The sequence below is a fragment of the Sciurus vulgaris genome (assembly GCF_902686455.1).
Source record: "Sciurus vulgaris genome assembly, chromosome: 4".
Classification (NCBI taxonomy): domain Eukaryota; kingdom Metazoa; phylum Chordata; class Mammalia; order Rodentia; family Sciuridae; genus Sciurus; species Sciurus vulgaris.
The window spans coordinates 27370380-27387076 of NC_136464.1; the positions used below are offsets into that span (position 1 = coordinate 27370380).

Genomic DNA, 16697 nt, shown 5'->3' on the forward strand with positions numbered 1-16697 from the left:
GACTTTATCACAGTAGCCTAGAAACTAGAGATGTGAAAACTGGCTGGGTGGCGTCTGGTTCATGTTCTCTCCATCCCTTCATCCAGGTTGGGTAGACACTAGGGATTTTGAAGTTTGGCCACTTGGGGTCAGAACCTGTTTTGGTGATTAATATGGAACTCAGTTTTAAGATTAAAAACAATTTTAAAAAACTCTGGGAAGCAGAGCAGTGTAATTATTCCTCACATTTCAGAGGGGAGTCCAGGGAAAAGTCACTTTGAACGTAAGAGAACAAAGTCTAATTCTGGGTGCCTAATTCATGACTCAGAGGGGAGCCTATTCACAAAAAGTGGCATCTTTCTTGCTATTGTTTATTCTCAGAAGGTGCTAGATCAGACTTTCTGAGAGTTATATTGTGGGATTCTTAAAAAAGTAATTCTGTAACCAAATGAATGTGGAAATACTATACCACATCCCCTCATCTGGGGATCACAGTACCCACTGGTAAATTAAAGGCACTGAGAAGTCCCATGGTAGAGGGACTTGCTCCATTTTGTTTTAGCCAGCATTGTCCACAATGTTTTGATCATAAATTTTCCCTTGTTTATTATCACTTAACATCTGTCACATACACACTGGTCAAGTGCTTGCAAATTAGTCCCTGGCCAATAGCAGGAGGAAAAGAATGTGAACATGGCCCAACTCTAAATCTTAGACTCATACATATAAAGGACCAAGGTTATGCCCAGTGCCTCTGAAACTGCTTTGACAGCTTTGACATGTGGATCCCTTACTAAGAGACTTTATGTTCTTAGATTTTTTTTTTTTTTTTATATGCTTAGATTCCTTCCCTGAGCCTCTCTAGCATAAGAATTTGGAGGTTTTGGTTGAAAAAAAAATTTTTTGAGACAGTACTTGTGATTAAACCCAGGGTCTCTCTACCACTGAGCTAAATGCTCATCCTTTTAAATTAATCAATCAATTAATTTAATTTTGAAACAGGATTTCAAAGTTGCCCAGGCTGACCTTGAGCTTGCAATCTTTCTGACTCAGTCCCCCAGTGTTGGGATTACAGGCGAGTACCACCATACCTGGCTCCTTGGTTTAATTCTTGGAGATGTGGTGTATTACAGTATACCTTTTAAGAGAGAGCCTTTAGAGCTACCGGTATTGTTAGAAGTGTGACTTGCCAAAGGGATATTCATTATTTTGAGAACTCTTGCTTAAGCAGTTCCTAAGCAGTGTTTATTAAAATACCTATTCTGCTAGGACCATGGTTCTCACTTTTTATGTCTAAGACAAACTTGTATGATGTTGGAATTTTATTTTTATTTTATTTTTATAATTATACATAGTACTGTGATTTATTATGGGATTCATTATGCTATATTTGTACATGTACATAATTTGATCAATTTCATTTCCTAGTACCTTCCCTTTCTCTCCCCTTTTCCCTTCCCTTGATTTACTTATTTTACTCTACTGATTTACTGATCTCCTTTATTATTTTTATTAGTAGCAGCAGTAGTAGTAGTAGTACTAGAGATTAAACCCAAGGGCAAGTTACCACTGAGCTATATCCCCAGTCCTTAAAAAAAAAAAAAAAAAAAAAAAAAAAAAAAAATATATATATATATATATATATATATAGTCAATGGACTCTTTTTAATTTTTTTTGGTTGTAGATGGACATAGTACCTTTATTTTATTTATTTTTATATGTGCTCAGGATTGAACCCAGTGCCTCATGCATGCTAGGCAAACAGTCTACCACTGAGCTACAATCACAGCCCTGACTTTTATTTTATTTATTTATATGTGGTGCTGAGAACTGAACCTAGTGCCTCACACACAATGGGCAAGCACTCTACCACTGAGCCACAACCCCAGCCCACCAGTCCTTTTTATTTTTATTTATTTTTTATTTTAAGACAGTGTCTTGCTAAATTCCTGAGTACCTCGCTAAGTTGCTTAGGCTGGTCTTGAACTTGTGATCCTCCTGCCTCAGCCTCCTGAGTTGCCACTGGGATTGCAGGCATGCACCACTGTGCCTGGATTATTATTACCTTTTTAATTAGTGCACTATAATTATATACATAAGTGGGATTCATTGTGTTATATTCACACATGGACATACATAGTTTTGTAGATTTCATTCTTCAGTACTTCCCCATTCTCTCCCTCTTGGTCCTCTCTACTCATGGTCTCCCTTCTAATGATGGTAGAATTTTTGATAGTACATTAAAAGATTAAAGGTGAAAGTTCTTTTTTAAAAAAGCAAGTTTCAGAAAATTTTAAATTTTGTACATGATTATTTACATAGTTTACTTGTTCTCCCTCTAGTGTGTTACTATTGAATAGAACTGTTTACTGTTCTGACCTTATTCTCTTATATCCTTTGGGGCAAAGTTCATACCTGTTCCTCTGAACACGCACTCTTCCTCTTATTTGCAGTAAATTGTTTCATGGGTCACATTTTGTCTTTGTGTCTGTCAGAAATTCCCATAATAGTGTGTATCATTGAATGAAAAAAAATCAATTCTATAAATTGTTTGAAATCTGATGGCACACAGTAAGGGTTCCCAGTTTACCACTCATCCTCAGAATGCTAATTGAAAGCCACTTTTAGAAGTACTAAGTTGTGTAAGATTTGATTCTATGGAGTTATGACTAAATTGGACAAAAAAGATGTATGGCTGTGAAAAGCTAGCAATGCCTAGTTTTCTGGTAGTGTCCATCTCAAAATTTAGTGACATGGAAAGGAATGTTTGGAGGAGTCAGGGAAGTAGAAGCTTTAGCTTGATCTTGAAGAATGAATGAATTTGACTAGTTCCCAGAGGAGGACAGCAAGCCCTGTTAGAAATGTAAGTAGACTGGTGCTAGCCATATAAGTGAAGGTGTGGATACAGGAGAATATAGAGAAGTGGCTTGGCTGGAGTCCAGTTGCATAGTGTGGAACATGGAACATAAGATTGATGGATAAAGGGGGTTGACATTTGAGAGCCTTTCAAGGGAGGTGTGGGTCAACCAATCAGCTTTGTGTCCTCCTATGCATGGCCCTTTCCCCTACATGTTCCCTACATTCTCAGTTTACCCTGGGTGTTGGGGCTATTTCCTATTCCTTAGCAGAATGGCTAGCATTTTAACACCATTAATTTATTTTCATTGATTTTTTTTTTTAAATTCAATCAGACTTAGTTACAATAGACTTCAAAGTCAATAGATTTAGTCTAATACAAGCATAAAAGAAGAGTTAAAAGTTTCTCATCTTGGGCTGCTTAAATACTTGTACACTAAAGTCAGATTCTCAGTATTGGTAGAAGTAGTGGGTACAGGCAATATGGGGAGAAATCTGCTTTCTGAAGAGAGAGGAAGTTAAAAAGAAAAAAAAAAAGCTGTTAAAATCGCAATCCCCCAAGCATGATTTTGCTCAGACCAGTGCCCCTTGACATGGCCTTATTCTACACTTGTACCTTCCTTCCCTGAGTCCCAAGTTGGCAGGCAGTTAGACTTATGACAGTTGTGACAGTCATACTATTAGGCAGTGTTGGTGGTATCAAGGAGAATCAAGCTTCATGAAGAAGCAGGGGAGCCAGGTGTGGTGGCACTTGCCTGAAATCCCAGTGGCTTAGGAGGCTGAGGCAGGAGGATCGCAAGTTCAAAGCCAGTCTTAGTAATTTAACGAGATCCTAAGCAACTTAGCAAGAATTTGTCTCAAAAAAGGGGAGGGGGCGCGCTGGGGATGTGGCTTAGTGGTTGAGTGCCCCTGGGTTCAATCACCCCTGGTACCAAAAATAAATAAATAAAATAAAAAAAGATGGGCAGGGAAGGAAATTGATCTGTGTTCCAGGAGTTTTCTGATCTTAGAGATTACTAGACTTAAGACCTCTCTGATATATCCATATTTCTCCCTGCTTTTCCTAGCCACTATTCTTCAGGCTAAGTTTATTTATTTGCTTTTAGTTTTGGAGTGTGAGTGAGGAGAAGGGAAATGAAAGGCATTCTAGATAACTGCCTAGATTGATTTATGATCCTCTGGACTCACTTGCCAAGATTTTAAGGGGCCAGATAACTTACTGTGGGTGCATGTTGTATTGTTGTTGTTTAAAATAGGCCAGGCACCCGGGAATGCAGTCAAACTCTAATGGTGACTAGGTTGGAAAGCTGAGAGAGAGGGGGCCCAGTGAAAAAAGGAGCCTGAGGCAAGAGAGGGAGGGCTAGGAAAATGGCACTTCAGTCAGGCCCATAGCCAGGTTAGAGATTCCTCTGTGCATTAACAGCCTTAGGGAAACTTATTTACAGGGCACTAATAATCCTTTTGAGGGGAGCACCCTCACTTTACATCAGTAACTATATGAGGGAAATGGCTAGCCAGGGGCCATTTCAGGGTGGGGTCCAGGATCTTACAGAATCCCAAGGGCACCTGCATATCCTCAGGGATTTTTTTTTTTTAGTTTCCCTTTGAACGAGACAGGTTCCCGGTTAGAAAGAGAGATACCTGTTTTCAAAGAAAGAAGACTTTTTTTTTTTTTTTTTTTAAATTCCTCCTGATTTTTGGGTGCTTAAGCCAATAAGAATATAATGCAATTTGCTTATGGCTCAGGGAACTAACCATCAAGGACAACTGGCAAAAAGAATGAGAAAACTGAATTGTTAAGTGCTTTTAACCAAGTCAAAAGTCAAATGGAATAATTCTTTCTCAAGTCAAAACCAAATGGATTGATTTTTTCCTAAGTCAAAATTTGATTTGAGGAACTAAAGCCAAGTATTTGATTATCGCATTCTCCTTGGGAGAGGATGCCTGCACCTGCTGTTTGGTAGCAGCTTCTAAAGTTCAACTTTGAAAGTTTCTTGCTGCTGTGATCAAACCCTCAGGGGAGTACTTTGAGCCTTAGTAAAGTGTCACCAAATGGCAGTTAAGTGACCAGGGAGATGAGAAAAATGTTGTCCTTATCCTAATTCAGGAAATATGTGAATTCTTTCTCCCCTGCTGTCTTCCTGCTACAATCCAGAATATTCCATTTTTAGTTTCATCTTTACCCATTCGTTTAGACCAAACTCAAGAGAAGACGTGTAACTATAAAGAACCTTTCTTTTTACATCCAGGAGGGATTTGCAGATATGAATTGGCAGGGCAATCTATTCTTTTTCAGTAAGAAAGTTCTTTTGGTCCATCCTGTCAATTCTCTTTCTGTCCCAGGTTCTCGCTCCATCTGGCAGTGTAGCTGCTCTTAGTCAAGTGAAACCAGGGACCATATTCATCCATTGGGAGAATTCATTGAAAGATTTGCCTTAACATATATATGCCCAGTTCTAACCATCCAACCTAAAAGATGAAATGTTTGCTACAAGAGGAAAAATTTCTGAAAGTTACAACTAAGTTAATTGAAGAAAAAAATGATTATTAGCATCACTTTAGTGATGATACCATTAGTGGATATTAACTACTACATTTATTTGTATTTATGTAAAAATAATTAACCTCTTTTGAAGTAATTCATACCTTTACTTTGTTTTAGGTGTCATCTTTAAAACACTACAATTGTGTGAAATATTATCTTCATTTCATAGGCGAAGAAATGGACAATTAGAGAAGTTAGTTACTTGGAGGTGTGTAACAAACAAGTGGGATAGATTCCAGTTTCTTGAGCCTGCCTTCTGTGCTTTATCCATAACTTTACTTAATTGATATAACTGTCAGCAATTATTGTCCTAAAGCACCATTTGTTTACATCTTCTGATCTTGTTATTTATGGAAACATAATTTATATAATGTCTCCTTACTTCTACCTTTATAAATTTGAATTAGTTTTAAAATTACCATTAGTTGCTACACAGTAGTTGTTTTCAAAATGTTTTGCATTTCTCACATTTGTCGTTTCTGGTGGCAGTATATTCCATTGAATTAGAATGCCATTCTCCACAAACAGGCTTTTGGGCAGTTTCCAGATTTAAGGTATAATATATTACTGCAGCTATAAATATCTTTACAAAAATGTATTTTTTCTTTTGAATTATTTTTTTGTGAAGTTGTGCTCAAAGTCAGAATGCTAGATCAGAAGCAATCGTTTAATGACTTTTATCTTAGCATTCCTTTCTCAAAGATGGGACCAGTTAAATGTGCCACCACTGATATGGAATTAAACCTAAACCTTTTATAACACCAAGAGCTAGGTGAGTCTTTCCACCTATTTGATGTGAGACTGTACTTTTTTTTTAAATATATTTTTTAGTTGTAGATGGACACAATACCTTTATTTATTATTTATTAATTATTTTTTTGCAGTACTGGGGATCGAACTCAGGGCCTTGTGCTTGCAAGGCAAGCAATCACTCTACCAACTGAGCTATCTCCCCAGCCCTAGTTATTTGTTTTTATGTGGTCCTGAGGATTGAACCCAGGACCTCATATGTGCTAGGCAAGCACTCAACCACTGAGCTGTAGCCCCAACCTGAGACTGTACTTTAATACTTGTTTTAAGGTGTATGTCTGTAAACTAGTATTATGGGATATTTTCCCCAGCATTTTGTTATGTGAACACCAAGTGACTATTCTAAAGCCTCTGCTGGACATGGATGACTGGGTACTGGAGACAGGGTGTTTTCTTGATACATTTTTATCAGCTCCCTGAAGTTTTAGAGATTAAACTTGTATCTGTAATGTTGTTATTTTCCCTTACTCTGTAGGTTTTTTTTTCATTGTTTCCACCCCCTGCCCCCGCCTCTATGCAGTATTTAAAATTTGATAGAATCAAAGTTGAGCTTTATAATCGATACATTTCTATTGGTTGTATAAACAGGAAATGGTCTCTGTGTTTTTGGAGAATATGTATTTCATTTTTGTCTAAACTTTTAAATTGACTTTCATTGTTTCAAATTTATTACATTATAGTATGATTTGTGGTACTAGGATTGAACCATTGAGCCTAAGAGTGCTCTACTACTGGACTACATCCCTAGTCCTTTTTATTCTGTTTTGAGATAGGTAGGGTCTTGCTGAGTTGCTCAGGCTAGCCTCAAACTTGAAATTCTTCCATCTCAGCCTCCTGAGTGGCTGGGGTTATAGGTGTGTGCCTCCACACTTGGCAATGAATGTCCAGATTTATCAATAGTATCTATTATTATTTTTTGTTGCCGGGAATTAACCAAGGATGTCTCACATGCTAAGCATGTTCTACTACTGAGCTACACCCCTATTATTATTATTTTATATTTTTAGTTGTAGATGGACACAATACCTTTATTTTATTTATTTTTATGTGGTGCTGAGGTGTGAACCTAGTGCGTCACATGTGCTAGGCAAGCGTTCTACCATTAAGCTACAACTCTAGCCCCACCCCTATTATTTTAAGGAATAATTTCCTCTTAAATGTTATATTATAGAAAAATTGGGAAATACAGAAAAGCATAAAGAAGAAAATAAAGACACCTGAAGTTGGCTATCCACAGTTAACTATTATTATTTTAGAATATATCATTCCAGTGTTCTTTTTTGACACGTATATTCTTTTTCCCTTTCTCCCTTTCTTCTAATAAAGTCAGCAATATGCTACACAGACTCAACAGCAACTAATTAAGTAGTGATTTCTTTTTTTCATTTGAAATTTTGCTTTTTTATATGTTAATTTCATATCAGTTTAGGCCATTTCTGGCTTTCTTTTTTAAAAATCAGAGACCATTTGCTCATTGCCTATTTCTAATGTCTTATAATTGAGCAGAGCTAGGAATAAAGGAAGCATAATCCCTCTATCAATAACTGAGCCTGGTGTGGGTGACGTGTTCCTGTAATCCAGTGACTCGGGAGGCTAAGGCAGAGAGGAATCACAAGTTCAAGGACAGCCTCAGCAACCTAGTGAGGGCCTAAGGAACTTAGGGGAGACCCTGTCTCAAAAAGTAAAAAGGTCTTGGGTCTGGGGTTGTGGCTCAGTGGTGAGCACTTGCCCAACACTGGGTTCGATCCTCAGCTCCACATAACAAATAAATAAAGATACAGGTATTACGTCTATTGACAACCAATTAAAAAAACAAGAAAAAGAAAAGTAAAACGGTTGGGGATGTGACGCAGTGGCTAGTGTCCCTGGGTCAATCCTGGAACAACAACAACAACAAAATGACAACAAAAATTAATGTCCTGAATAGATATAATACTATAAGTGAAAAAAATGATAAATGAGAAAAAAGTTTACAATGTACAAGTATTTCTCAGAAGAAATACTAATGGCTTTTAAAATTTTGTTTTGTTTTTGTTTGTAGTACTGGGGATTGAACCCAGGGCTCACACATGCTAGGCCAGTGCTCTACCACTGACCCAGATTGCCAGCCGGGTACTAATGGTGTTTAAACACATGACCAGATATTCAGTCTTTTTCACAATTATAAAATACATGTTTAAGCAGAGAGGAAGTAAGTATTTTTTTACTTATTAGAAGTACAAAGATATTTTTTAGTATTGTGAATAATAAGGAAAGACTAGAACACTGATTTAGGCCAGAAGAGACTAAGGACATATGGTGACTAATTACAATGTGGAATCCTAGATTGGATCCTGGAACAGAAAAAGACATTAGTGAAGAAATTGGTGAACTCTGAATAAAATCCAAACTTTGTTAAATGCTTCAATAATGTACTAGTATTAATTTGATAAATGTGCAAATAGTTATATAACATGTTAACATTGGAGTTGTATGTAGCTCAGTGGAGAGTGCTTGCCTAGCACATGTGATGCGTTAGGTTTGATCCTCAGCACTACATAAAAATAAATAAATGAAATAAAGGTATTATGTCCATCTACAACTAAAAAAAAAATACTGTAACATTAGGGGAAGCTGAGCTAAGGGAACTTTGTGTACTTTTAAAAAACTTAATATGCTATTGAAAGTGAAAGTTGGTTTGTCTTGTTTTGGATGACAATTTGTCAGCATCTACCAGAATAGAAAATGTACAGTTTCCTCTGACCCATCAATGCCATTTCTAATATTTTTCTCTATATGTAAACAAAGGTACAAATGTTGTTTGTAATGTTTGTTTATAATGGCAGAAGTCTGGAAATAGTTTAAATATCAGTAAGTAGGTGGCCGATGAAATAAATTATGATTAAATCAAACAAGGAATTCTATTTAACTGTTAAAATGAGACAGATCTAAATGTATTGCTATGGAATGACTCTCAGGATATATTATTATATGAAGAAAGTGATGGAAGGATAGTGTACTACTTTTTTTTTTTAATTAAAATGGGATAGATACAGGATTATATGCACTCTAGTATATATGCATCTACAGTTTGTGTGTAGTTGCTTCTAGAAAGGAAGGAGAATCTTGGCCAGGTATTAGGAGAGTGGCTTGCTTTTGCATTGTTAACCTTTCATCTATGTATGTGCATTTTTATTTTTTATTTTTGTTTCTCCTGGGTAATTACTAGTTCAGGAATAGGTGTATGTTTAGATTTATAATGAACTGCCAGATATTTTCCCCAAATGATTGTACCATCTACCACCAATGTAGGAAACACCCTGTGGGTCTTTTAAAATATATATAAACATATGCAGAGAGGATTTCTTCATCTGGATACAAGTGCTTTTTCAGATAAACCTTTTGTGAATCTTTTCTCCCAGACTATAGTTTTGGGTATTTGTTTTGGTGAGCACAAGTTTTTAATTTTGATAAAATCTAATGTATTATATTTTTCTTTTGTTATTGCTTTCTGTGTCATAAAAAAACTTGCTCACCTGATAGCTTTATAGTTTTAGATTTTATGTTTAGGTTTATGATCTATGTTTTTTTTTTTTTTTTTTTTTTCCTGTTTGGTGTGAGATAGGAGTCATGATTCTTTTTTTTTTTTCTCCCCCATACGGATACTGAGGAATTCCAACATTATTTGTCATCTGTTCTCTCTTAGATTGCTTTGGCATCACTATAGATGTTTTCAGTAGTTTAAAGGGTAGGCTTTTCTTGACTTTCTTGGTTATCTTAAGTATGGAGAGAGAATTAGGCCTTCCTGGTCTTCTACTCCCTTTACTTACATTTTATTATTTTCTGAATGTTCCCAAGTCTTGAGTCTGCTAATAAGCCCATAGAATCTTCTCTTCTTGGCAATGAGTTGCAGTGACTGGATTCTCTGTTTTGTTTGGACATAGGATGAGCAATGTCCCAGTGAAGGAACGGGTGAAGGTGTCCCAGAACTGGAGGCTGGGGCGCTGCCGAGAGGGGATTCTGCTGAAGTGGAGGTGCAGGCAAGTAGCCTTTCACTCTTTTAAATCTTCCTGGGACCGAAGGACATAATTAAAACTGAAAAACTGAATATAACATCATGGGGGCTATCTTGGGTGGGATGGTAGTGGTGATCCTTTGAATAGCACAAAGGGTGCAGCAGAGGGACAACTTGTTTTCACATTTCACATAATAAATGTACTTTGTTAACAAATTCCATATTTTATGATTACAAAAAATGTTTATTGTAGAAGTTTGAAAAGTAATTGGAAAAGTACAAAAAAGAAAATAAAAATTACCTCTGATTCTCAGAAGGAACCTCTGTTCAATTTACTTCATCAAAAGGCGTAAATGAAGCCAGTGTACAAATCTATCTTGTTTTACAATTATTTTCTTTAAATTTTTCATTTTAGGGAGTTACTTCTTCACTCTTGGCTTCCTTTAGCATTCTCTTGCACCTTTTTTTTTTTTTTTTTGTTAAGTTCTAGGAATTAAACCTTGGGCTTTGTGCATCCTAAGCAAGTGCTCTGCCACAGAGCTACATCTCTAGACCCATCTCCTCTGTATTATTAAAAGGCAAAATGGGATCTAAATGATTGGGTGTATATATTATGGAAAATAGAACTTAGAAAAGGTGCCAGAAAATTTAGATGGTGGCTGTGGCACTGCTAATGTCACAAATTTTATGCTCTGTCAGTGCTAAATTATTTCAGTTATTATTTGATTGCCTGCCAAAAAAAGTGCTTCTTGTTGATTGATGGCAATGGGTAGGAAATGTCATGAGTCCTCATTTTGAGCTAACTTTTTCCCTGTGCTGATAGATGCAGGCAGATTTTGGTACCTGGTGATCCTCTCCCTTGCTTGGTTCACTGGCATCAGCTGCTGGACTTATACAGTAGTGGTGATAGTCAAGAAGCTATGGGAAATGAAGAACTTATCCTTTGCTTCCCACTTGTATCTTTTGACTTTCTTACTTCTCAACCATGAGAGTATGCCAGGCATGGTAGCACATGTCTGTAATCCCAGCGATTTTGGAGACTGCTCTAGGAGGATCTCAACTTCAAGGTCAACCTTAGTAATTTAGTGAGACTCTGTCTCAAAAATAAAAAAAAAGAAGTCTGGGGATGTAGCTCAGTGGTAGAGTGTCCCTGGGTTCCATTTCCAGTACTGAAAAACAAAATAAAACAACAACAAAAAGAAACCCCAGAGAGTAGAGTTTATTTCTCTATCAAGGTTTTGTCCCTGACATTGTCTTTTGGGCTAGTTTCTAGCAGTTTGGCAAATAAACACATAGGATGGTTACCAGGCTGCCCTGGGATTCTCCACTGTTCACCTGGCATGAACCTGGTGTCTTGTCCTAGGCAAATGCTGTTTACCAGATGGCTCTAAAGCACATGAATTCCAGCCTCCTCTGTTTGCTGCCTACTCGAGTGGGCCACACACTCATGCAAAGAATATTGAAGGGGAATGTGCATAATGAATGAGAATGCAAGCATTTATACACAGTCTACACATGTTCCATGTAATATATGCACACGCTTATAAAATCCTCATGAGCAGAAACTCAGTTACTACCAGGTCCAAGCTACATTTAATGGCCCATCAAGTCAATTTGCAGAACTTTTCCACATTCCCATGACGCTTGTTTTAAGGAACCTGGGGAAGAAACAGCCCAGTTTGCTCAGACAGGCTTGGCAGTGGGAGATAGTGTCTGTACATGGGGATGACTCAGCTGTCCCTGTGCTTTTCTTGGGACCTGGTAGCTCTAAGACCTCAAGGTAGGATAGTACAGATGGGATAGCTACCTTGGAAAGGGCCTTAGTTCCCACCAGAAAACTTAGTATCTGGCAGAGTCTTCTTTCTTCTTAAGGCTCACTCTGTGCCATGGGACTGGCCTGTGGCCTCTAACCTTTCTTCCTCCCGCAGATTGGAGAGGAACTCTAGCTATTTGTAGATTTCTTTTATCAGTCGCTATGAGAACTGACTTAGAGCCTCTGAAATCTCGCTGACCTCTGAAGCTGTTTCTCATCACCATATTTACCTTCAGTTCAGCAATGTAGATATCTCTCAGAGGATCTAGTGTATATCAATACATCAGCATCCTTTTCTGAATGACTTTATTACTTTCACTTATAAATTTGCTTTACCTTGTCCTTTGTTCTCATAGGACAAAGGACTGGGGCTTCTTAGGGCTCACTCTTCTCCTTTCTCCATAACACCTACTTCACCTATTAGGAAAGAGGCATATGTGAGAGTCGGAACCTTGAAACTTACCACTTATACATCAGTGAGGATGCAGGATGAAAGTTGCTTTACCTGACTGCAGGACTGAAAGAAAGTTACTTCACTTGACTGGAAGATATTTTGACTCTACCTACCACTCAATCTTTTAATCTTTCCCCACCCCCCACCCCTTGCTGGCAGTGCTGGTGATTGAACCCAGGGCCTTGTGCTTGTGAGGCAAGCACTCTACCAACTGAGCTACATCTACCTTTTAATCTTATAAGTTCTGCCTACTCATGAGAAATCCAGGTAGCCCATAATTCAAATATTTAGCCTTCCCCAATTAAAAGAGAGATTTAGTTGGTCTTTCTTGCAATTATGACTCTTTCAGAAAGTCCAAAAAGGGCTGGTAGAGTATTTGCCTAGCATGCATAGGCCCTGGATTTGATCCTCAGTGCTACAAAGAAGAAAAAAGGTCCAAAGGTTAGGTCACCACAAAGCTCACTCTGATTTTCTATGTGTAGCTAAGGGCTGGGCAATTTTGAAATGGGAATTAAGGTGTGAACTCTAAGCCTTGCAAGCTGTCCTTGGTAGGTAGGGGATTGGTCTCTTTAAAAAATGAAGTCAGGTTTTCATGCTGTATCTTGATGAGCCCTACATGTTCTTTTCCATTTCTGTAGTCAGATGCCCTGGATGCAGCTAGAGGATGATTCTCTGTACATATCCCAAGCTAATTTCATCCTGGCCTACAAGTTCCGCCCAGATGGTGCCAGCTTGAATCGTCGACCCTTGGGAGTCTTCGCTGGGCATGATGAGGATGTTTGTCACTTTGTGCTGGCCAACTCACATATTATCAGTGCAGGAGGGTAAGTGCTACAGGTTTCTCCTTCCACCCGCTTCTGTAATATTCTTTGGGGAACTTGTGCCTGCCTCTGACTTCCCACCACGACTCCAAAGGGACAAAGAGGGATACCAGGAGAAGGGCTGGTGGTTTTTTTCCATTTAAAGCAGAGATTTACCAAAAGCAGTTAATAGGGTTAGCTGGAGAAGGAAAACAGGAAGAACTTTTAATGCAGAGCGAAGCTGGTTTTGATACTTGCCAGGGTGAAATTTATTTTAAGTCTTAGTTCTATTCAGCCTCAAGTGTCCTGCAAGATGTAAAGGTACCTAGAAGCTCAGCACCTTTTGGACCAAATTGCCTTACACTTAGCAAATTTGGAGTCACTGGAGACTTGGACTGTTTTTATAGATTTATTCTCTTCCTAGGGAGAGAATAATTGACTCTTGGGGATGGGCTCCTTATTTCTCTCCTAGAGATGGGAAGATTGGTGTCCATAAGATTCACAGCACCTTCACTGTCAAGTACTCGGCTCATGAACAGGAGGTGAACTGTGTGGACTGCAAAGGGGGCATCATTGTGAGTGGTTCCAGGGACAGGACGGCCAAGGTGAGGTGGTCTCCCCCTTATGTACTGTTATTCCTTCCTGTCTTTGGGGAGTGGGGTGGAGAGGGTGGATAGAGCCTTGAGTCCCAGGATTGGCTGAGAGCACTGGTTGGGGGCAGGGGAGAAATGATACAATAAAGAACTCACTTATGTGCCTCTGGTGCACAGCTTGCCATGCCAGGCTGTGTCCCTGCCAGCTGGCCTAGGAAAGGAGTGGACAGTGGCTGGGAAACTTGCCACTCACTTGAAATGTGGCGTGAACTCAAAAACAGGGCCTGGCCAGCTTTTCCTTTCTGAGCTGTTTCCTCAAGTTTGTGGGTTGAGTTCTAACCCCAATATTTTATTTTAAAATCTCCCTACTTTTGCTTGCTCTCTATTTAGGGAGGTTAATTTTTCACTACCTTGTCTAAAAGCAATCAGGCTGATAATTAAAATGTGTTTTTACTGCTTCTCTGGAGAGTGATGTGGTTGGTAAGCAGTAGAGACGATGAGAGTGTTGTTTGTTGTGTCATTGCCAAATGCCTGGTTCACAGCCACCCACCAATGCATAAAAGAATGAGGCTGATAAACAGTGTAAACCTTGCTTTATGGAATCAGCTTATCCATATCTGGGTCAAATTGGCCCCTCCTAATGAGACAGAAAAGTTCTCCATGCCCATGTCCAGCAGCCCTAGCCAGGAAAGGGGCCTGGTTCTTTGAGGCTGCTGTAGGAACTTTGCTGATAATTAAGTTGGTGGTGTGTAGGAGGCCCAGGAGTATCTTCCTTGTCTATTTTATAGCATCCAGAGACTCCATAGTGCTAACAGGAGCAAAATGCTTGCTGGTGTCAGCAAATGGGCCACTAAGTCATGCAGGGAGAGGGAAGTTGCAGTCTTTATTCAGTAACTTTTCTGATTCTGTATACCCTCTAGTGTTTACTTCTTCATGTTGCTAATTCATGAAAAGGAAGAGCTAAATGTGTTCCCTCTCTTAGCAGTTTTTTGCCTTTCATTTTGTATTTAGTTAGACAGAATGCACACCAGCACAGGAAACTTGGGGAAAATCCCACAAATGTTTTGAAGCAACAGGGAAACTGATTTTCCTATCACTTACTTCTTCCCCTGTCCCATATTTATGTCATGTTTTTGATTGGTCACTATGTTTGCATTTCTTGCAAAGATATTGGCCTTAACTTGCCATGCTGCTTAAAAGTAAATTTGCATAGTAACATTTTGTGGCATATGTGACCTAGATATTCCCATCTCATTCTGGAATCTTACTGTCATGCCTGCAGGCTTCTTCCAGTTCCTCCTTTTTAATGACATCTCTTTCTTTTATTCTCTGTGGTCTGACACCCAGAGCAGTATAAAACTGAGCTTTGTGATCACATAAAGCAATCTGAGGGTATGGACTACTTACTGTTGAAGAATGTTATCAACTTCATGTGGGTTCACTTCATATATAAGTTATTAAATCAGTCCTTTTTAGTGACATTTTTAAAAATATTTAAAATAAGTACTTTCTATTTCTAAAATTACAACACAGTTCACCTTCTTCCTTTTCAGAATTTCTTTTGGGTCATTGACAGAATTCTCTTCTCTGATTCTTTTTCATCTCCTGAAAGGTGGGTTGCTCTTTGGGGGTTCCCAAATGCCCTCCCAGCTAATTCATCTTTTCTGACTTTCTGGATGCTGCTTGGGTTTTCCTCCTTTTTGTTGTTGTCTTTACATTCAGCCACCTTCCTTTTTCAGGCCCAAATTTGTCTATAACTAACTCTCCATATCTTTTCAGAGGCATCAGTAAGTCTATAACCACTTCTTCAGGCTTCTAATACACCTAAACCTACATAGGAATTTACAACTAATGGTTGCCTGTAAACCTCTATACATTGAATTTTGGGAGTTCCCCAAATATATACTGTCTTTTAGGAAAGATAAATTTGTCTTATGGGGTGATTACAGAAACATTCTCTTTGCAAGATTTCTGAACTAGGAAATCTGTGCAGAGAGCCTTCTTTCTTCTCTTCTTCTTAGCCCCCAGTTTTGAATTTTCTTACTTTTTTTTTTTAAGTTGTAGATGGACACAATACCTTTATATATTTGTTTATGTGGTGCTAAGGTCTGAACCTAGTGCCTCATGCATGCCTGGCAAGCGCTCCACCACCGAACCACAACCCTAGCCCATCTTTAACTTTGGATTGCTTTTCTGGGATTTAGCAGGGCCAGTTTTGTCCTGAGATGTCAATTAATTGTAGCCTATGTTTTTGGTGGCTTGGGCTGATACTGGTGATAATCCATTTCCTCTTTTATTTCTCTATTGTTCAATGCATTTCTCTGTTGTTTGATTCATTCTTATTGTTTGTGAGACTTGGTACACGAGGCACCCCAGATCTTCAAAGATGAGGAAGATGCAGCCTCTGTACTCAAGGGGAGCTGAAACATGTGCACTTGTCCCTGAAACTGATGGGAAGTGGCCAGGACTATGAAGTATAAGGCTCTTGGGAAGAGTCAGAAAGTTCTGAGGATGGAGAGAGCACACTGGTTGGGAAGGGGGAACTTTAAGAAGGAGGGAGCACTTGAGCTGGTTTTCTTATCTGATTTTAGTCATTTTTCAAAGCACAGATTTGCTTATTTTGTAATGATGTAGATTGTAACAAGGTATTGGTTCATTTTTCTTACTTTATCCTTTGAGGTAAATTTTTCCTAACATAATTCTATTCGTAATATGTTTTTGCTACCCAGCATACCCTGCTGTATTTACCTTATTTTTTTTTTAGTGCGTTATAGTTATACATAATTGGACTTATTTTGATAAATTCATAAATGCATATAACATAATTAGCTCAATTTCAATCCCCAGTACTA

General features: G+C 38.4%; 1 protein-coding gene across 4 annotated transcripts in view; it reads left to right on the forward strand.

Annotated features, from left to right (window-relative positions):
- The window catches only part of FBXW4 (F-box and WD repeat domain containing 4), an 82185-nt gene that overhangs the window by 7922 nt on the left and 57566 nt on the right, over positions 1–16697 (forward strand). For 2 of the 4 annotated variants that reach the window (XM_079137952.1, XM_079137955.1), the window contains exons 2-4: positions 10115–10214; positions 13095–13276; positions 13725–13857. In XM_079137952.1, the coding sequence (XP_078994078.1) occupies positions 10115–10214; positions 13095–13276; positions 13725–13857 (415 nt within the window). Of the gene's footprint in view, positions 1–5498; positions 5590–10114; positions 10215–13090; positions 13277–13724; positions 13858–16697 lie in introns of those variants that run through there. The other 2 variants (XM_079137954.1, XM_079137953.1) reach the window with 2 other exon arrangements.